The sequence below is a fragment of the Hylobates moloch genome, unplaced genomic scaffold (genome assembly GCF_009828535.3).
Source record: "Hylobates moloch isolate HMO894 unplaced genomic scaffold, HMol_V3 SCAFFOLD_17, whole genome shotgun sequence".
Classification (NCBI taxonomy): domain Eukaryota; kingdom Metazoa; phylum Chordata; class Mammalia; order Primates; family Hylobatidae; genus Hylobates; species Hylobates moloch.
In genome coordinates, this window is record NW_026652292.1 from 49,837,832 (window position 1) to 49,858,562 (window position 20,731).

General features: G+C 42.8%; 1 protein-coding gene and 1 long non-coding RNA gene across 3 annotated transcripts in view; one reads left to right on the forward strand and one right to left on the reverse strand.

Moving 5' to 3' along the window:
* Positions 1 to 7,088: 7,088 nt before the first annotated feature.
* Positions 7,089 to 18,555, reverse strand: UCHL1 (ubiquitin C-terminal hydrolase L1). Of its 2 annotated transcripts, XM_032135212.2 has the most exons (9): positions 18,431 to 18,545; positions 18,320 to 18,331; positions 17,708 to 17,836; positions 14,340 to 14,490; positions 13,335 to 13,420; positions 13,213 to 13,260; positions 11,878 to 11,944; positions 11,002 to 11,060; positions 7,089 to 7,537 (listed from the first exon to the last, which is right to left on the reverse strand). In XM_032135212.2, exons 1-9 carry the CDS (start codon positions 18,461 to 18,463, stop codon positions 7,451 to 7,453), a joined length of 672 nt encoding a protein of 223 aa, XP_031991103.1. In that variant the 5' UTR covers positions 18,464 to 18,545; the 3' UTR covers positions 7,089 to 7,450. The 2 variants fall into 2 exon arrangements, with proteins under 2 accessions (XP_031991103.1, XP_031991101.1); XM_032135210.3 differs by having other exon boundaries at positions 17,708 to 18,331; positions 18,431 to 18,555.
* Positions 18,556 to 18,712: 157 nt separating this feature from the next.
* Positions 18,713 to 20,731, forward strand: part of LOC116456986 (uncharacterized) — a 39,278-nt gene continuing 37,259 nt past the window's right edge. Inside the window, exon 1 of the long non-coding RNA XR_004244865.1 lies at positions 18,713 to 18,881. This is a non-coding gene — a long non-coding RNA (uncharacterized LOC116456986). The remainder of the gene's footprint in view (positions 18,882 to 20,731) is intronic.

Genomic DNA, 20,731 nt, shown 5'->3' on the forward strand with positions numbered 1-20,731 from the left:
AAAAATCGGAGCACCTCTCCTCCTCCAAAGGAATGCAGCTCCTCACCAGCAACAGAACACAGCTGGACGGAGAATGACTTTGACGAGTTGAAAGAAGAAGGCTTCAGAAGATCAAACTACTCCGAGCTAAAGGAGGACATTTGAACCAATGGCAAAGAAGTTAAAAACCTTGAAAAAAAAATTAGACAAATGGCTAACTAGAATAACCAATGCAGAGAAGTCCTTAAAGGACCTGATGGAGCTGAAAACCACAGCACGAGAACTACGTGACGAATGCACAAGCCTCAGTAGCTGATGCGATCAACGGGAAGAAGGGGTATCAGCGATGGAAGACGAAATGAATGAAATGAAGCAAGAAGAGAAGTTTAGAGAAAAAAGAATAAAAAGAAATGAACAAAGCCTCCAAGAAATATGTGACTATGTGAAAAGACCAAATCTACGTCTGACTGGTGTACCTGAAAGGGACGGGGAGAATGGAACCAAGTTGGAAAACACTCTGCAGGATATTATCCAGAACTTCCCCAATCTAGCAAGGCAGGCCAACATTCAGATTCAGGAAATACAGAGAACACCACAACGATACGCCTCGAGAAAAGCAATTCCAAGACACATAATTGTCAGATTCACCAAAGTTGAAATGAAGGAAAAAATGTTAAGGGCAGCCAGAGAGAAAGGTCGGGTTACCCACAAAGGGAAGCCCATCAGACTAACAGTGGATCTCTCGGCAGAAATTCTACAAGCCAGAAGAGAGTGGGGGCCAATATTCGACATCCTTAAAGAAAAGAATTTTCAACCCAGAATTTCATATCCAGCCAAACTAAGCTTCATAAGTGAAGGAGAAATAAAATACTTTACAGACAAGCAAATGCTGACAGATTTTGTCACCACCAGGCCTGCCCTAAAAGAGCTCCTGAAGGAAGCACTAAACATGGAAAAGAACAACTGGTACCAGCCACTGCAAAAACCTGCCAAATTGTAAAGACCATCAAGGCTAGGAAGAAACTGCATCAACTAACGAGCAAAATAACCAGCTAACATCATAATGACAGGATCAAATTCACACATAACAATATTAACCTTAAATGTAAATCGGCTAAATGCTCCAATTAAAAGACACAGACTAGCAAACTGGATAAAGAGTCAAGACCTATCAGTGTGCTGTATTCAGGAAACCCATCTCACGTGCAGAGACACACATAGGCTCAAAATAAAGGGATGGAGGAAGATCTACCAAGCAAATGGAAAACAAAAAAAGGCAGGGGTTGCAATCCTAGTCTCAGATAAAACAGACTTTAAACCAACAAAGATCAAAAGAGACAAAGAAGGCCATTACATAATGGTAAAGGGATCAATTCAACAAGAAGAGCTAACTATCCTAAATATATATGCACCCAATACAGGAGCACTCAGATTCATAAAGCAAGTCCTTAGAGATCTATAAAGAGACTTAGACTCCCACACAATAATAATGGGAGGCTTTAACACCCCACTGTCAACATTGGACAGATCAACGAGACAGAAGGTTAACAAGGATATCCAGGAATTAACTCAGCTCTGTACCAAGCGGACCTAATAGACATCTACAGAAATCTCCACCCCAAATCAACAGAATACACATTATTTTCAGCACCACACCACACCTATTCCAAAATTGACAACATAGTTGGAAGTAAAGCACTCCCCAGCAAATGTAAAAGAACAGAAATTATACCAAACTGTCTCTCAGACCACAGTGCAATCAAACTAGAACTCAGGATTAAGAAACTCACTCCCTCAAAACTGCTCAACTACGTGGAAACTGAACAACCTGCTCCTGAATGACTACTGGGTACATAACAAAATGAAGGCAGAAATAAAGATGTTCTTTGAAACCAATGAGAACAAAGACACAACATACCAGAATCTCACATTCAAAGCAGTGTGTAGAGGGAAGTTTATAGCACTAAATGCCCACAAGAGAAAGCAGGAAAGATCTAAAATCGACACCCTAACATCTCAATTAAAATAACTAGAGAAGCAAGAGCAAACACATTCAAAAGCTAGCACAAGGCAAGAAATAACTAAGATCAGAGCAGAACTGAAGGAAATAGAGACACAAAAAACCCTTCAAAAAATCAATGAATCCAGGAGCTGGTTTTTTGAAAAGATCAACAAAATTGATAGACCGCTAGCAAGACTAATAAAGAAGAAAAGAGAGAAGAATCAAATAGACGCAATAAAAAATGACAAAGCGGACATCACCACCGAGCCCACAGAAATACAAACTACCATCAGAGAATAATATAAACACCTCTATGCAAATAAACTAGAAAATCTAGAAGAAATGGATAAATTCCTCAACACATACACCCTCCCAAGACTAAACCAGGAAGAAGTTGAATCTCTGAATACACCAATAACAGGCTCTGAAATTGAGGCAATAATTAATAGCTTACCAACCAAAAAAAGTCCAGGACCAGATGGATTCACAGCCGAATTCTACTAGAGGTACAAGGAGGAGCTGGTACCATTCCTTCTGAAACTATTCTAATCAATAGAAAAAGAGGGAATCCTCCCTAACTCATTTTATGAGGCCAGCATCATGCTGATACCAAAGCCTGGCAAAGATACAACAAAAAAAGAGAATTTTAGACCAATATCTTTGATGAACATTGATGCAAAAATCCTCAATAAAATACTGGCAAACCCAATCTGGCAGCACATCAAAAAGCTTATCCACCATGATCAAATGGGCTTCAACCCTGGGACACAAGGCTGGTTCAACATACGAAAATCAATAAACGTAATCCAGGATATAAACAGAACCAAAGACAAAAACCACGATTATCTCAATAGATGCAGAAAAGGCCTTCGACACAATTCAACAACTCTTCATGCTAAAAACTCTTAATAAATTAGGTATTGATGGGATGTATCTCAAAATAATAAGAGCTATCTATGACAAACCCACAGCCAATATCATACTGAATGAACAAAAACTGGAAGCATTCCCTTTGAAAACTGGCACAAGACAGATGCCCTCTCTCACCACTCCTATTCAACATAGTGTTGGAAGTTCTGGCCAGGGCAATCAGGCAGGAGAAGGAAATAAAGGACATTCAATTAGGAAAAGAGGAAGTCAAATTGTCCCTGTTTGCAAATGACATGATTGTATATCTAGAAAACCCCATTGTCTCAGCCCAAAATCTCCTTAAGCTGATAAGCAACTTCAGCAAAGTCTCAGGATACAAAATCAATGTGCACAAATCACAAGCATTTTTATACACCAATAACAGACAAACAGAGAGCCAAATCACGAGTGAACTCCCATTCACAATTGCTTCAAAGAGAATAAAATACCTAGAAATCTAACTTACAAGGTATGTGAAGGACCTCTTCAAGGAGAACTACAAACCACTGCTCAATGAAATAAAAGAGGATACAAATGGAAGAACATTCCATGATCAGGGGTAGGAAGAATCAATATTGTGAAAATGGCCATACTGCCCAAGGCAATTTATAGGTTCAATGCCATCCCCATCAAGCTACCAATGACTTTCTTCACCGAATTTGAAAAAACTACTTTAAAGTTCATATGAAACCAAAAAAGAGCCCGCATTGCCAAGTCAATCCTAAGCCAAAAGAACAAAGCTGGAGGCATCACGACACCTGACTTCAAACTATACTACAAGGCTATAGTAACCAAAACAGCATGGTACTGGTACCAAAACAGAGATATAGACCAATGGAACAGAACAGAGCCCTCAGAAATAATGCCGCATATCTACAACTATCTGATCTTTGAAAAACCTGACAAAAACAAGCAATGGGGAAAGGATTCCCTATTTAATAAATGGTGCTGGGAAAACTGGCTAGCCATATGTAGAAAGCTGAAACTAGATCCCTTCCTTACACCTTATACAAAAGTTAATTCAAGATGGATTAAAGACTTACATATTAGACTTAAAGCCATAAAAACCCTAGAAGAAAACCTAGGCAATACCATTCAGGACATAGGCATGGGCAAGGACTTCATGTCTAAAACACCAAAAGCAAGGGCAACACAAGCCAAAATTGACAAATGGGATCTAATTAAACTAAAGAGCTTCTGCACAGCAAAAGAAACTACCATCAGAGTGAACAGACAACCTACAAAATGGGAGAAAATTTTTGCAACCTACTCATCTGACAAAGGGCTAATATCCAGAATCTACAATGAACTCAAACAAATTTACAAGTAAAAAACAAACAACCCCATCAAAAAGTGGGTGAAGGATATGAACAGACACTTCTCAAAAGAAGACATTTATGCAGCCAAAAAACACTTGAAAAAATGCTCATCATCACTGGCCATCAGAGAAATGCAAATCAAAACCACAATGAGATACCATCTCACACCAGTTAGAATGGCCATCATTAAAAAGTCAGGAAACAACAGGTGCTGGAGAGGATGTGGAGAAATAGGAACACTTTTACACTGTTGGTGGGACTGTAAACTAGTTCAACCATTGTGGAAGTCAGTGTGGCGATTCCTCAGGGATCTAGAACTAGAAATACCATTTGATCCAGCCATCCCATTACTGGGTATATACCCAAAGGATTATAAATCATGCTGCTATAAAGACACATGCATACATATGTTTATTGCAGCACTATTCACAATAGCAAAGACTTGGAACCAACCCAAATGTCCAACAATAATAGACTGGATTAAGAAAATGTGGCACATATACACCATGGAATACTACGCAGCCATAAAAAATGATGAGTTAATGTCCTTTGTAGGGACATGGATGAAGCTGGAAACCATCATTCTCAGCAAACTATTGCAAGGACAAAAATACCAAACACTGCATGTTCTCACTCATAAGTGGGAATTTAACAATGAGAACACATGGACACAGGAAGGGGAACATCACACACTGGGGACTGTTGTGGGGTGGGGGGAGGGGGGGGAGGGATAGCATTAGGAGATATACCTAATGCTAAATGACGAGTTAATGGGTGCAGCACACCAACATGGCACATGTATACATATGTTAACAAACCTGCATGTTGTACACATGTACCCTAAAACTTAAAGTATAATAATAAAATTTTTTTAAAAAAGAAATTGCAGATAAATTTGAATACACGAATAAATTTTCTGTAAATTATGCCCCCCCCCCAAAAAAAAAGTTGGAATCAGGAGTATTACCACCATAATCAGGGCTAAGAGAACTGTGAATAAGGCAGCTGAGACCCAAGTTATCTGGATTCCTGGCACCAGACAGGACAGAGCCCTTCTGTGAGGATCACAGTATAGGCAGGAAGCATTGGGTTTCTTCCCTGCTTCCCTCACTTTGTATAACTGGAAGTGAACTGTTACATTCAATGTCCATTGTTGAGAACAGACGTCCTCATTTAATATTTAATGAAAACCTATAAATTACATAATAGTGTATCCTTATCTATAAAACAAAGGCACATTGATCTATAAAGTAAGGTTTAACAACAAATGCCAAAGACTTTTGCTTTTTTAAAAAAAAAAAACAAAAACTAATTTCTAGACAGTAAGGAATTGCTAAGAAAAACAAAACATGATGCACTGATTGGGGTATGTCAAAGCAACATAGGAGCCAACTGAAAGAGCTCCCAACAACTAAAGCGGAACAATGTGGGCAGCAGGTAGTACTGGATTATAACATAAATCCACAGTATACGATATGAGTTCATACTGATAAAAATGGTTAAATAGGAGAAAAAAGACAACTCTCCCTTCCAAAAGAATTCCAAATAATTCATATAGATACTTAGCCCTCAAGGAGATAGAACATATACCTCCACTCCTTAAGTGTGGGCTTTGCATGGTGACTTCCTAAGAGTACAGCATGGAAAAGGCAGGGCGAGTGAGTTTACAGTGAAGTGTTTCAAACACGACCTCAGCCAGGTAAGTGGTCAGAATCAGTGATAAAGTATGCTTCTGTACCCTTTATAGCATATGATGAAAACAACGCTTTGCCTCTGTGGTCTGCCTCTCCAAAACCCATAACCCTAGTCTAACATTAGACAAATCCCAATAGAGGGGCACCTTACAAAATACTTGATGGTACTCCTCAAATTCGTCAAGGTCATGAAAGAGGAGAAGTCTGAGAAACTGACAGAGCCCAAAGGAGCCTGGTGAGACATGGCAACTAACAGTCATGTGGGATCCTGGATGGGATCCTGAAACAGAAAAAGGACATTAGGGAAACAGCCAAGAAATCTAAACAAGCTATGGACTTGAGTTAATAGCAGTGTATCCATATGTCAATAATTGTGATGGCTAATATTGAGCATCAACTTGGACTGAAGGTATTGTATTTTTCCTGGGTGTCTGTGAGGGTGTTGCTGAAGGAGATTAACACTTGAGTCGGTGGACTGGGAAAGGCAGACCCACCCTCAATCTGGGTAGGCACAATCTAATCAGCGGCCAGCGCAGCCAGAATAAAAGCAGGCAAAAGAATGTGGGAAGACTAGACTGGCCCAGTCTCCTGGCCTCCATCTTTCTCCTGTGCTGGATGTGTCCTCCCCTAGAACATCAGACTCCCAAGTTTTTCAGCTTTGGGACTCTTGGACCTTCGAATACAGAGTGAACGCTGCACTGTTGGTTTTCCTACTTTTGAGGTTTTGAGACTCGGACTGGCTTCCTTGCTCCTCAGCTTGCAGAGGGCCTACCATGGGACTTTACCTTGTGATGGTGTGGGTCAACACTCCTTAATAAACTCCCTTTTATATATACATATATCCTATTAGTTCTGTCCTCTAGAGAACCCCGATTACTACAATAGAGGAAACTGGGTGGCAGGTTTATGGGACTTCTACAATGTCCAGTATTTTTTGTCTTCAGTATTTTTATAAGTCTAAAATTGTGCTACAAAATTTGCCTATTTAAAAATCTTTAAAAATTAGTTTCTACAGGTATACATAGGGAATACAAACGCAAAAAAAATCCAAAGACACACCAAACCAATGTTTTTACGGTAATTCTTAGCAGCATTGTATGAGTTACTTATATGGAAGACATTCATATATTACTACCAAAATAACCTGACATATTGAGGGGAGGGTAAAAGAAAATGAGAATCAGCTGTGGCTATCTTATCAGCAGAAAAGTTTTATTCCTTTTGAGGACAAACAATTAAACCACATCCAAGGTCTTAACTTACAGACAGAAACCAAAGTAGCCATTTAAAGCCTTAGATATCGGATACAAGACATATACCGGGGAGAATGCTTCGCCATCTGAAGCTCACACCACAATGGCCCAGTGGACAGCTGTGCACTCTGCTTGTGCTTAAGTGCCTGGGTGTGGCTGAGGGGAAGGCGTGTCTGCAGAACAGAAGAACAGCTGTGTTTCACAAGTACTGAAGCATTTTAGACTGCATGGGGGGGTATATATTTTCATGTTGAAGGGAAGAGGGGAAATCAGCAAAGTCCCTCCCACAGAGCATTAGGCTGCCTTGCAGAGAGCCACCGCAGAGAAGCGGACTTCTCCTTGCTCACGCTCGGTGAATTCTCTGCAGACCTTGGCAGCATCCTGGAAAAGAGAAATGTCATTAAAATCCAAACAGCAAGCGCTCAAAATGAAAGTCACATAGGGAAAGGCTCCAAGGTCTATTAATGCTCAAAGTTCACCCTCATCAACTTTAATTCCATCATTAATTTGAAAACCAGGGCTTAAAGCAAAAAATCAGGTGATGGGAAAGACATGGTTACATCATGGATTTGACTTATCACTTCCACCAAATGGTTTTGTGCTTCTCTCACCTTGTACCTGGTTTTGGAAAAGTTTAAAAAAAAAAAAAAAAAACCAACAACAAAAACACAACTATTAACGTTATTTTCCTCAAATCTAAAGATTGGAAATTGATCTTTCTTCCATAAGGTGGCATAAGTGAAAAGTTGTAACTCAGAAATTCCTGGAATAAAGAAAATTGTCTTCTAAGTAAACATTTTAAAAAACGTTTACCTGGTATTCTAGGTACAGACAAGCAATGGAACCTTAGAGATTGATGGTGAAGTCACATGTGTTACTACTTCTAAGATCTAGATGACAAAGACTGGTAACAAAACTGATCCCAGTTTTATTTACCAACTTCTAGGATATAATTGTTTTGGGATCAAAAATATTACTCTGTTCAATCTATAAAAAAGCCCAGTGGAAAGACAACCCTGTAAACCATAGTATAAGACCCTGAAGGAGAAAAGAAATGCTCTATGATACAGAATGGTAATGAAACATCACTCCTAAAATTTAGAAATCACCAACTCAATGAGTTTGGGCCAGACATGGCTCAGGCCTGCAATCTCAGCACTTTGGGAAGCTGAGGCAGCGGATGGCTTGAGCTCAGGAGTTCAAGACCAGCCTGGGCAACATCTCTACTAAAAATTTAAAAATTAGCTGGGCATGCTGGTGTGCACTTCTAGTCCTGGCTACTCAGAAGACTTAGGTGGGAGGATTGCTTGAGCAAGGACTTCAAGGCTACAGTAAGCCATGATTGCACCACTGCACTCCAACCTGAATGACACAGCAAGACCCTTTCTCAAAAAAAGCAACCAAAGAGTATCTGGATTGACATCAACATTTTATCCTCTACCAAGTTTAATATATCAATATTCCAGACCTGTCTTCCCTGAATTGACCTTACTATAGGATATACAATATTGATTTCACTATTAAAGCTGTATCTTTAAAGAGAATAACCGTCTTTTACAGAGCTAATGTGCAGGAATCTAATTCATTCAAGTTTAGGATATTTGGGTTAAGTGCATGTATCTTCTCACCAGTTTAATAATTTAGTGTGACGTTTAGACAACCTAAAACATCCTTAACCATATAGAACCAGCCTTACTTAGGGTAAGAATTTTAACTAAAATGCTGGTTTAATTTAGAAACTCTTTTAATTTTAAATAAGGTTCTAATTAGAAAAGTTAAAAAAAAAAGTTTTAGCCGGTTACCGTGGCTCATGCCTATAATCCCAGCACTCCAGGAAGCTGAGGCAGGAAGATCACTTGAGCCCAAGAGTTAAAGACCAGCCTCGGCAACATAGTGAGTCCCTCCCCGCCCCATCTCTATACAAAAATTTTACCTTCCCCCACACCTTATAAATTCTACTCATGTGACACTTGTATCCTATGTGGGGCACATTTTTATGGTATTCGTGCAGTGTTACATGAGTTAGCATGCACCTTAAAAGCTTTACTAGGAAGGACCAGGGTCTCTTTCCTCCAAATGGATCAAAGACCAGAAATTCTGCCTGTTTTCTTATTCTCACCAAGTAAATTCTGACTCTCTCATGAAACCCCTCCATCCCATCCTGGCTCTCCAGGTCTATTCTTCATTCCATATTACTATTCCCACATACCTCTTGAATACCAAGAATTAGCTTTAACTGATCTCAGGTGTGTCTGACAGATGAGCGAAATCAACCCTCCCTATTAAGAGTGGCATAATGTGGTCCACTAGCATCTTGGGGCTATCAGGTCTGTGAAGTTCCAAAGAGAGGTCTTTTCTAAAGAAAGGTCATATTGGTATTGTACAATGGCTAAAAGCACAGACGCCAGATGCGGACTAAGTTTTCTTTTTTTCTTCTGAGACAGAGTCTTGCTCTGTTGCCCAGACTGGAGTACAGTTGTGCAATCTCAGCTCACTGCAACCTCCGCCTCCCAGGTAACAAGCGATTCTTGTGCCTCAGCCTCCCAAGCAGCTCGGACTACAGGCATGCACCACCAGGCCTGGCTAATTTTTGTATTTTTAGTAGAGACGGGGTTTCACCATTTTGCCCAAGCTGGTCTTGAACTCCTGAGCTCAAGGAATCCTCCCGCGTTGGCCTCCCAAAGTGCTGGGATTATAGGCATGAGCCACCGCGCCTTGCCAGACTATCTAGGTTTGAACCACAGTTTGCCATGTAAGTCCCTGACCTCAGGCCTTCAACTCTTGAGTTTTCTCAGCTCTGAAATGGGGATACCTACCTCACTGTGTCATTAAAGGATTTCTATAAAAGACATACATCACCTAGAAGAGCACCTAAGAACAGGGGTCAGTAAACTGCAGCATGTGGACCCAATCCAGCCTGTGCTGGTGGAAAACAGCTACATACATTCATTTAGACAGTGTCTATGGGCTGCTGAGTTGTAACAGCAGAACTGAATACTTGCAACGGAGCCATATGCCATACAAAGCCTAAAATATTTTGTTTGGCTCTTTATAGAAAATGCTTGCTGAGTCCTGGTCTGCACACTTTAAGTTCTGCAAAGATTTGATACTATTACTACTCAAATTTAGTTATATCTTAACAGCAGTTTGTATATTTTTCTTCAGCACAGCAAGCTAAAAACAGTATTTTGTATATCATAATTAAGCAATTTTCCTTTATAATAGCAAATTGATTCAACTCGAGACTCATTTTTTAGTGAAGAGGCCTAGAGTTGTCTACCAACCTTTGTCCAGAATCACTTTTCTGTGCAGGATGGTTACAAAGTGATCCTGGATATTAACAGTTTTTGTCAGGTAGATTTTAAATCTGCTTCTTTTGTTCTTTTAACAGACCATGTGGGAAGGAAAAACTCCTAAATTTAACCACCTAACTAGAATCTATAGTACACTACACCTCCAAGACTGACCCAAATCCAGTTGTCTTAGAGGGATTATGAAAGGCTGCTGTTACATTGAGTCTTTAGCTATGATGTAATCTGATGAGAGGACAATGGTCACCTTAATCCCACCAGGAAGCAAAGCGACAGCTTTCAGGCTAATTCTAACTGTGGACTAAAGACAGCACATGAAACAGATTACTCAGGGTGTCTCTGAAGCCCTGTTTAAAACCACTCGCAATAAAATAAGGTAGATAGAATTACTAAGATGATCTTGCCGCCCTAAAGACTGCTATTAACCCAGGCAACTGATGCTGGCTGTACTGGAAGAGTGTTAGCACTTTAGAATAGAATATTTGGCCAAAGAATTGTGGGGCCCATTAAGAAGGGATGCATTCCAAAGATGACCTTCAGCAGGGTGTCCTCTGAACTGGCACCATGGTTCACCGGAAAAGGCATTCGTCCATCTGTAACAAAGAAGCCAGGCACGTCAATTTTCTCTGCATGTTTTCTGGCTACCGTGCTTACCTAGCCCAGATGGAAGTTTTAGATTCTTCCAAAAACCACTGCCAAACCCACAAAAGGAAGCCTGGTTATAAAGCAACAGGCTGCAAATGAGGTTCAAGTGTTCCTAGGCATCCATTCCAGGCAATTCTAGTCTATAATTAACAAGATTGCACAAGCTCAAGTCAGCTACCCTAACAGAGAGGCCTGTGCCCCAACTCTTGGAAAGGGCCACAGAGCAAAAGTCAGACACAGTCTCTGGGGTATAGGAAAGATGGAGGCAAGAGGAGGAGACACCTGAGATTTTATCTGCCCTCCAATGACTGTAGATTGCCTTCACTATTCCTTTGCCTTTGTAAGCCTGTAGGTGGTATCTTGGCTTGAGACAACACAGTTACAAGTCTTTCTCCATTAATACAAAAGGAATGAATCTTACAAGGTGGGCTGTCTTTCTTGATGCTATAAACTAGTTAATAGAAATTATTCCAATATGTCCAGATTCTTTTTAGACAAGTAAGGTCATATTCAGGCACTGATCCTTTTTCAGACGTATTCTTTGCCCAGAAAGGATGATACTAGGGGATGCTAGTCAGTTGCCTGAGGAAGTTGCTCTGGGGATAATAAGAGGTTAAGTGCCCTCGTGAGAATACTTTGTTATTGTGACTTTATAAACAATGATATGCCAAGTGCCATAAAGTCATACAACAATATATCAAGAGAAATTCAGTCTGAAAGAATGCATGAAACTACACTGGGTTCCGAAAATGGAGTGAAACATACCAAGTTCATAGAGGTGGCCATCCACGTTGTTAAACAGAATAAAATGGAAATTCACCTTGTCATCTACCTAAAGAAAGTGAAGAAATTTTTGAAAATGAGCGTAAGCTGAACTTATTTTTAAAATTATCTTGCAATTCAAGTGAAATATGCTTGAATGACTTGCTTTTTAAAAATGATAGCTAATATTTAATGTATGTCTTACATTAGGCCCTATTCTAAGCCCATTAAGGTAAATATACTGTTAACTGTCAGAACAACTCTAAGAGGATGCTATACTACAGGATTTTTACTGAGGAGAAAATTGAGGTTTAGAGAGGCTAAGTATCTCAACCAAGGTCAATGCTAGAAAATGGCACAGCCAGTTGTAGTTATAAAGACACTGAGATCTGGATGGGCACGGTGGCTCATGCCTGTAATACTAGCGCTTGGGAGGGTGAGGCAGGCAGATCACTTGAGCTCACAAGAGTTCAAGACCAGCCTGAACAACATGGTAAAACCCCAACTCTACAAAAAATATAAAAATTAGTAGGCGTGGTGGTGTGTACTTGTAATCCCAGCTACTCGGGAGGCTGAGGTGAGAGAATTGTTGCAGTGAGCCAAGATCACACCACTGCATTCCAGCCTGGGAAATGGAGCCTGACCTTGTCAAAAAAAAAATAAAAGTTTTTTGCTTTTTGTTTTAAAAGGACACTGAGATCTGACTTAAATTTAGCAGCTGACTCAGAGGTTCTCATCAGATTATGGTATATTCAAGCCTTCCAGAACTTGTCCTTCGTTGTGTGTTTCATTCTCCCCAACAGCCTGTGAAGATTATTTGAAATGCTCACTTACTAGGAGAGGTGTACACTCTATAAGACCTCATTTGTTTCTGTTTTTGAGACAGTCACCCAAGCCAGAGTGCAGTGGCATGGTCTCAGCTCACTGCAACCTCTGCCTCCAGGGCTCAAGCAATTCTCCCACCTCAGCCTCCCGGGGTTTCACCATGTTGGCCAGGCTGGTCTCAAACTCCTGGGCTCAAGTGATTCACCCTCCTCGGCCTCTCCAATTGTTGGGATTACAGGTATGAGCCACTATGCCTGGCCTATAAGACTCATTTGGATCTAAACAAAATACTGTCAGTTTGAATTTACTCAAGATTTCAACGGCAATACAGTTTCTGAAGAGGCTTTTTTATGAACAGGTCTAGTCAAAGCATTATTTGGGTAGAACTTTCTGGTATCATTTGGCCTTGGGTGGATAACATTTGCTGTGTTCCAGTAAGAGATTCCTGCACAATTTCAGTGGAAACACAGACGGCACCCAGGCAGCCTGGCTCCGATTTGTATTTGCATTTACCCGACATTGGCCTTCCTGTGCCACAGCATCATGGGCTGCCTGTATGGCCTGCGGAAAAAAAGAAAATAATTAGCACAAAAATCTCGAGTTATTTAAAGGCAATGCTCTCAAAGTTCTCTCACCTCATTCTTTTCAAAGCATTTTGCTCTGTCTTCAGGGGACATTTTCTCTGTTTCAGAAAGAAACTGTTTCAGAACTGATCCATCCTCTTAAAAAAAAAATGGAAATGTTAGTATAGATAAAATAATACAAGTGGGTACATATTTATTGTTGACTTAAGCCTTTGCTGAACATGCTGAGCAACCTGAGTCTTTAAAACTACCTCCAGGGTTGTGGATGAGCTGTACCTTTTCCCCCAGCCTCTTTCTCTAACCCCTCTCTATTCACTGCTTTCAAGCCAGAGAGGTCTCTCTGCTCTCCCAATATGCCAAGCTCTTTCTTGCCTCTGTTCCCTTCTACCCTGGACCCCTTTTTTCCCTCCCACCTCACTCATCTCTCAAATCTCCTGTCACTTTTTCACAGCAATTCTTAATTTGTAAAACGTATTTGAGATTTCTAGCACCATAAAAGCTGGGGCTGCCCTGTTTGCCTGCTCTATCTACAGCATCTAAGAACGTACAGTTAACATCTATTATATACATGACGCTATAATCATGTTCTAATAAAAATGATTCCCAAACCAAGATTATTTTAGGGTAGAAAATTCAGCCTTAGTAATTCGGTTATTCAGATAGAAAATAAAGATCTTGAATAGAAATGTAAAGAAACAAAATAGTCCAGCATAGAGACATCTGACTGGCTAACCACTGACATAAGCATTTTGTTAATGCTCAGTGTGGATAAGCCTAAGAGACACTAATTACAAACCTATAGCAAGAACAACGTATATTTCAAAAGACCTCAATATGAACTTTCAGCTCTAAAATTTGTGAAATGGGACCATTTCAAAATTTGGAAGTGCTAGGAATCCTTTCTGAGGAGGATTGTGAGTCAGATTAAACGTCTGACACCTCATTACAAAATGGTTTCAAAAGGTACAGCATCTCTGACCTCAGGAACACAGCTGTTTCTGAACTCCACGTTTCAAGTTCAAGCTTAGGATGACTGGCCTCAAAACCCACACCTACCAAATCCCAGTTTATCTTGATTATTGGCCACTGCGTGAATAAGTCCGATTGTGCCACAGGAATTCCCAATGGTCTGCTTCATGAAGTACACTTTAGGACTAACTTCTTGTCCCTTCAGCTCTTCAATCTGTTTTTTCCTGAAGTTCTCATGCTGCGAATGTGAAAAGCGTTTTTACATCTCAGAATGAAAGTGCAAAAAACAGATGGCAGCACAGTGATTTCTACCACCTAAATGGAAACACCAGTGGGATGTGTGACCAGGAGCCCTGGTTCTAGATGTTGGCTGACTCCCAGAGAAGGGCCTGTCTGTCTGCCTCCCACACCACCCACGCCAGCCAGTGGGACTCTGAGAGGTTCGGAGACTCCACCCGGGTGCTGCAGTGCAGTGACTGCCTTGGATACTGCCCAAGGCTATGTCTAGACACCACTGCAACCTTTCAGCCCAAAATGTGTCATGAAGTGAGAAAGCAAAGAAACCAGTTCATTATTTTCTCCCTTTAACACTTAACAACTATTTCACATAGGCATCCTAAATCAAGTTCAGTCAATTGAATGCCCAACAAGAGCACCAGCTGGTTTACATTTCATTATTCTTTAAGGTTCTACTTCTACTCAGCTCAAGTATACTTCGCTTCAAAAACAAAAACAGCCTTAACTGCTGAAAAGAGTAAGTGAAAGAAATTAACCATTACCTCCGCCCTCTTTTTAAGGAAGGAAAGACAACTGGTCCAGGGTATTGGGCTGTGATTTTACAAGAGGAAGATGTGACACTAGCTTGTCCTTGCCAGCTAAACAGTTTACTTTGAGGACAGACTGGCAATTTGAGGAGGAGGACAGAGACTGGTAAATGAATGAGACCAGGAAACGGATTTCCTCAAAGCATCTGCTAGCTTTTTTTTTTTTCTTGAGACAGAGTCTCGCTCTGTCGCCCCGGCTGGAGTGCAGTGGCGTGATCTTGGCTCACTGCAAGCTCCGCCTCCTGGGTTCATGCCATTCTCCTGCCTCAGCCTCCGGAGTAGCTGGGACTACAGGCGCCCGCCACCGCGCCCAGCTAATTTTTTGTATTTTTAGTAGAGACGGGGTTTCACCATGGTCTCGATCTCCTGACCTCGTGATCCACTCGCCTCGGCCTCCCAAAGTGCTGGGATTACAGGCGTGAGCCACCGCGCCTGGCCTGCAATCTGCTAGCTTTTTGTACAGTCATTTAGTAAGCCTATCTGGACTTTTCACTAACTAGCTTTAAAGACCTTAGAAGTTATGATTTCTTGGGCCAGGGTCAGTGGCTTGCGCCTATAATCCCAGCTACTAGAGAGGCTGAGGCAGGAGGATCACTTGAGCTCAGGAGTTTGAGACCTTGTCTCTAAAAAATAAAAATATAGTAAGTTAGGACTTCCCAGTTAAAGAGTAGGGTACTAACACTATAGAAACACTGATTTCCCATAATGAGCAAAACCAGACAGACCATCAGAAACATATTTCCAATTCTAGTAGCTTTGCATTTCTGTACATGAACTGAAGTTTAAGCTTGCTCTCTGGTACTAACAGAAGAGTAAGATCTCTTACCCCAGAAGATCAACTTAAACTCCAACTAGCAGAACTTTTTCGCTTCTATCTAACTGGATCCTCAGTTTAGTATTTATTGACCAGTAAGAGTTTTTCATTTTCTAGGCTAATTAGATGAAATGTTAAAATGGGATAGCACCATCCTTTAGGGCTGCTTGAGCTCTTCCATGGAAATCGTTCTGTAAATAGTTTACTAGCACTTAATGTTTCAGATGTGGTCCACGTAGGGGGTCATAACATTCCCTTAGTCAAAAATTAAATGCCTTCCAAATTAACATTAGCATCTTTGGAGTCGACCTATAAAACCTCAACTTTTCTTTCAGTCGGCTTCAGTGTTTTGTCCAGTAGGCGTTCTGTGTAGCAGAATAGGCGCTCGATCAATCTAATAGGTTGAATTGAAACTAAAGGACAAAGTATCGAGCTCTTTCAAACATAACACAAACTAGAATGTTCTCTAAAACAAGATCCAGCAAAACGAGAACCGTCAGCTTTTAAAGGCAAACATGCTGCACCACTGCCTCCCAGAGGCCCTGCCTCTGAATGCTGCTCAAAACCTCCGAGTCATCATGGTTGCTCTAATAAAAAACCTCTGTGTGATGCTCAACTGGAGACAGGAGACTGATCTGGTCAACCAGGAAGCTAATTCGACCTCCAACAACTTGGCAGCTCCCTTTTAGCCCAAGTAAAAGACTTTAGCAATAAAAACATGTCAGTGAGATCATCTTATTAGCTGTAATAAGTGTTTTTACCCACAATACTTAGCTTATTTACTAAGAGGAAGGCTTGGAACTTCCCACACTCTTGATTTTGGCTAGAGATGCTTCCAGAACACCTAGCCTTAGGACGGTGCTTCAGTTAACCTCACTCTTTAGAGTGATGCCCCAAGTTTTTCTAAAGCTAATTTCAGTCACTCCCACATCAGCGGTCAAGTGACAGCAATAGGAGATAAGACAATGCCATGCGCTAATGACTGGGATTCCATACATCACAAGACAGCAAATATCCTAGCTATCCTTAAAAAAAAAAAACAAAAAACAAAAATCTGACGCTGTCTTTGAGATACATCTATCCAAGCACACTTGTAGGAGGAAAATCATTTCAAGGGAAATGCAAAGGTGCTTTCAAAACTGAGCTAATAACCCCCTATTTCAGTTAGCTACAAGGTCAGAGATGAACGAGGATAAGTGAAGAGGAAGGAGGTTCCCACACAGAAACCATACACAAATGATTAAGCTTTAAGAAATACATTCAAGAGGCTAAAAACCAAGTGTGCAAGTGGTGGGAGTGGAGAAGTGAGAAGAATCCCTTAAGACCATCAGAAACCCAGGCAATGGAGGCGGAGAATTAGCGAACCTAATTGTTTCCCTGCGATTTAGGTCAGCCCTTCCCCCTCCATTCTACAGCTAGGTGGGAGTCTGAGAAGCAAACAATGAGTTGACAGATTATAGCCCTTAAAGGGAAACCAGCAGCCATTCCCCGGAACTGGAGGCTCGAAAAAGCCCAAGTTCGAGGTAACTCATGAGTAGGATGAATGATTTCCCTGGATAATGGGATCGATGGAACTGAGATACTGCCTCTCTTCCAAATTTAAGGCAATTGTGGACGGATGGGCAAGAGGGCCATAGGCACCGCTGGAATAGGAGCCCAGGGAGTAGGTACCACGAAAAGGCAGGCTCCTCCCTTCCTTGGAGGCGCGCCCCGCATCACCTACAGGGGAGCGGGCGGGGCGGGGAGCCCCCGACGCCTCAAGTGGGGGAGCGGCGTGCACTGCTGGGGGCCCGCGCATCCTGGGCCCCACGCCCTACCTGGGCCGTGAGGGGAAACAGCAGCAGCAGCGCGCAGGCAGGCGCTGGCACCGAGCCCAGAGACTCCTCTTCCAGCCCCAGCACGTCCACGAAGCGCCACTGGCCGGCGACCCCCAGCCGGGACAGCACCTGCGGAGAGGAGACAAGGCGGCCAGGCGCACGGGGACACGCGGGTCGCGGGCACCTACCAGGGGGCGGGGCCAGGAGGCGCGCGCCCTCCGCGCCCGCACCCGAGCCTGGGAGGAGCCCCAGTCCCGCCCTGCCACCCCCACCCGGGCCGGCGCAATGACACAGCACAAAGCGCGGCCCACACGTGGCGCCCGCGAAGCCCGTGCAGCAGAGTCTGTGCTGCCCGCGCCACGCCCTCGGGAGCTCCGCCCGGCGCTCGCTTGCCACGGGGCGCAGCCCCCTCCGTCTCCCCGTGACCGGTTTCGTAGAGTCACCCGCTAAATGCAGGGGCCCAGGAAGGGCGCCCAGCCCACGCCCCAGCCCGGCCGTCTCCGGTGCGCGCAGCGGGCGGCCTTGGTCCCTGCCAGCAGCCGGAGCCGGTGGGCGCCCCCGCCTCGGCGCTCGCGGGGGAGGGGGCCAGAGACGGCGCGAGACGCCACTCACTTTGTTCAGCATCTGAAAGGCAAATGCAAAGAAAAAAGCAAAACAGAACCGGTCGGCGACTCGGCTCCCTCGGCCTCGCGCCCTCGGGGCAGCGGTGCACCTGGCGCTCACCTCGGGGTTGATCTCCATCGGCTTGAGCTGCATCTTCGCGGAGCGCCAGGCAGAAATAGCCCAGGGAAGACGAAAAACAGCTAGCGGAGCCGCCCAGGCTGCAGCTATAAAGCGCCGGCCAGACGCACTGTGAGGCCTGCGCAGGGGGAGCAGGGGCAGAACCAAGCGAGGGGGAAACGGCCGGTCGCGGCCAGATGGGTACGAACCCCCCGTGCGCAGCGCGGAGTGGTACGGCCGGGCCCCCAAACCTTGCAGTCTCACTCGCCGGTGAGATAATCTGGTGGTTGTGGAGACGGGATTTGTTGGTGGGTGTTCCTTGAGTGTATGGAGCAGTCCTTTTGATGGAGTCTTTAATTTTGGGCGAAGTTTCTGGAAACCCATCCTTTCACCATCCCAATTACTCTAAAGCTCGGGTCCCTGAAGCATTTGAGAAAAAGCACAAATTCAACAGGTATATATTTAATATGAATGAATGTGAATGTGTGCCCCCCGCCCCAAATCTCTCAGCAGTTTGCGTTTAACCTTAGACAATTCCTCCTCCATGTTAAGTCAGACCAGTACCGAGGTTCGTTTTTAAGTGACTACCTAGAATAAAACAGAATGTGGTAGATAACAGATATTGCATTAGGAATGCTGATGTAATGTGACTCCCGGGGAAGAAATGGTTGGTCCTGGGAGAGCAGTAGAAAGCTGGGGGATGTGAGGGTAATACAAGACACAAAGAAGGCAGGCGATTGGAGACTTTAGAAAACAGATCCAGGGAAAAGATGGATATGATTTTGAGCGAGAGGCTGTAAAAGGAAAGGCATTTTTAAAAGAATAGGAAGCTTTGAAAAATAAAATGTCTGAGTTCACCGCAGAATACTCCCAATGAAGAAGAAAGGGAATGGCAACCAAGGAAACCACTGTTCTCTAATGATCTCAGGTGATCTCTAATGATCTCCAATCAAAAGATGGAGAGAGAAAGCATATGCTGAAGAATGAATTTTAAAAGGGACCAAAATCTATAAGAATTGTGCCAGGAAAGCTAAGCTGCAGAACAAAGTGGGCTTGCAGAAATACTTAGGTAGCGAAGGAAGCAAGAAGGTTGAGTATTTTTAAAAAATAGGCTCCGAAGAGAATAATGACGATGGTAAAAGAATAGACCTTCTATTTAGGAAGTTGAGGTTAACAGATGACAGAAGGAAGGGAGGGAATCAACATTTTTTGAGTTATTGTTTTTGGGGATCCTTTGCATGTGTCGTCTCATTTAATCCTTAGAGGAGCCCGTGAAGAGACTCATATTAGTGCAATTTTACAGGTCAGAATCCCAGGCCTAGAGAAGTTAATTTGCTTACGGTCACAATTGAAAAGTAAAACTGAGAAATAAACCCGGCTAAACTGGGCTCTAAGAGCCCATTCTTTATCTAAGATTCCACAACATTCTACTTCTATTTTCTTTCCATTTTTGCCATTAGAAAATGACCTTCACACACAAAAATGAGAGAGAAAAAAAAATTAGAGGAGCTTAATGGGTGAATCTTATGGTATGTAAATTTTCCCTCAATAAGGTTCTTAAAGAAAGAGGTGAAGGTCAGGACAAGTGACTAGGTTATATTGAATGAGTTCTTGCCTTTAGACAAAGACAAATTACATTTCCAATTTACTTCATTTATTCATTCACTCAATAAATATTAAGAACCTACTGTGTGCTGGGTGCCGGGCTTGGAAAGTTTGGAATTAGGGATACAAAGATGAACACAATAAACATGGAAGTTTCCCTCATGCCGTTTTGTTTGTTTGTTTGTTTGTTTGTTTTGAGACGGAGTCTCGCTCTGTCGCCCAGGCTGGAGTGCAGTGGCGCCATCTCGGCTCACTGCAAGCTCCGCCTCCCTGGTTCACGCCATTCTCCTGCCTCAGCCTCCCCAGTAGCTGGGACTACAGGCGCCCGCCACCACGCCCGGCTAATTTTTTGTTGTTGTTATTTTTAGTAGAGACGGGGTTTCACCGTGTTAGCCAGGATGGTCTCGATCTCCTGAGCTCGTGATCCGCCCCCTCGGCCTCCCAAAGTGCTGGGATTACAGGCGTGAGGCACCGCGCCCAGCCCCCTCATGCCGTTTTTATCAGTCATAAGAGTTGTATGAAAGGCAGCAGAGATCAGGACCACCTAACCTAGTGGAGGGGACCAGGAAGGCGTCTTGAAGGAAGTGACATTTAAGCTAAGGGCTGATGGGCAAGCAGAAGTTAGCAGTTATAAGTGATTGCCAAAATAACTAATAAAAGCAGTCATGAAATCACTGTCAAATATTTGTTGAAGGCATT

What these genes read in the sequence shown, in the direction of transcription:
- UCHL1 (XM_032135210.3), bottom strand. Translation starts at nt 18,463, where the DNA reads ATGCAGCTCAAGCCGATGGAGATCAACCCCGAG. An exon ending in CGATGGAGATCAACCCCGAG is followed by an intron (nt 18,332 to 18,430) that starts GTGAGCGCCAGG and finishes TTTGCCTTTCAG; the next exon opens with ATGCTGAACAAAGTGAGTGG. An exon ending in TCAAGATAAACTGGGATTTG is followed by an intron (nt 13,421 to 14,339) that starts GTAGGTGTGGGT and finishes TTTTTTTTTAAG; the next exon opens with AGGATGGATCAGTTCTGAAA.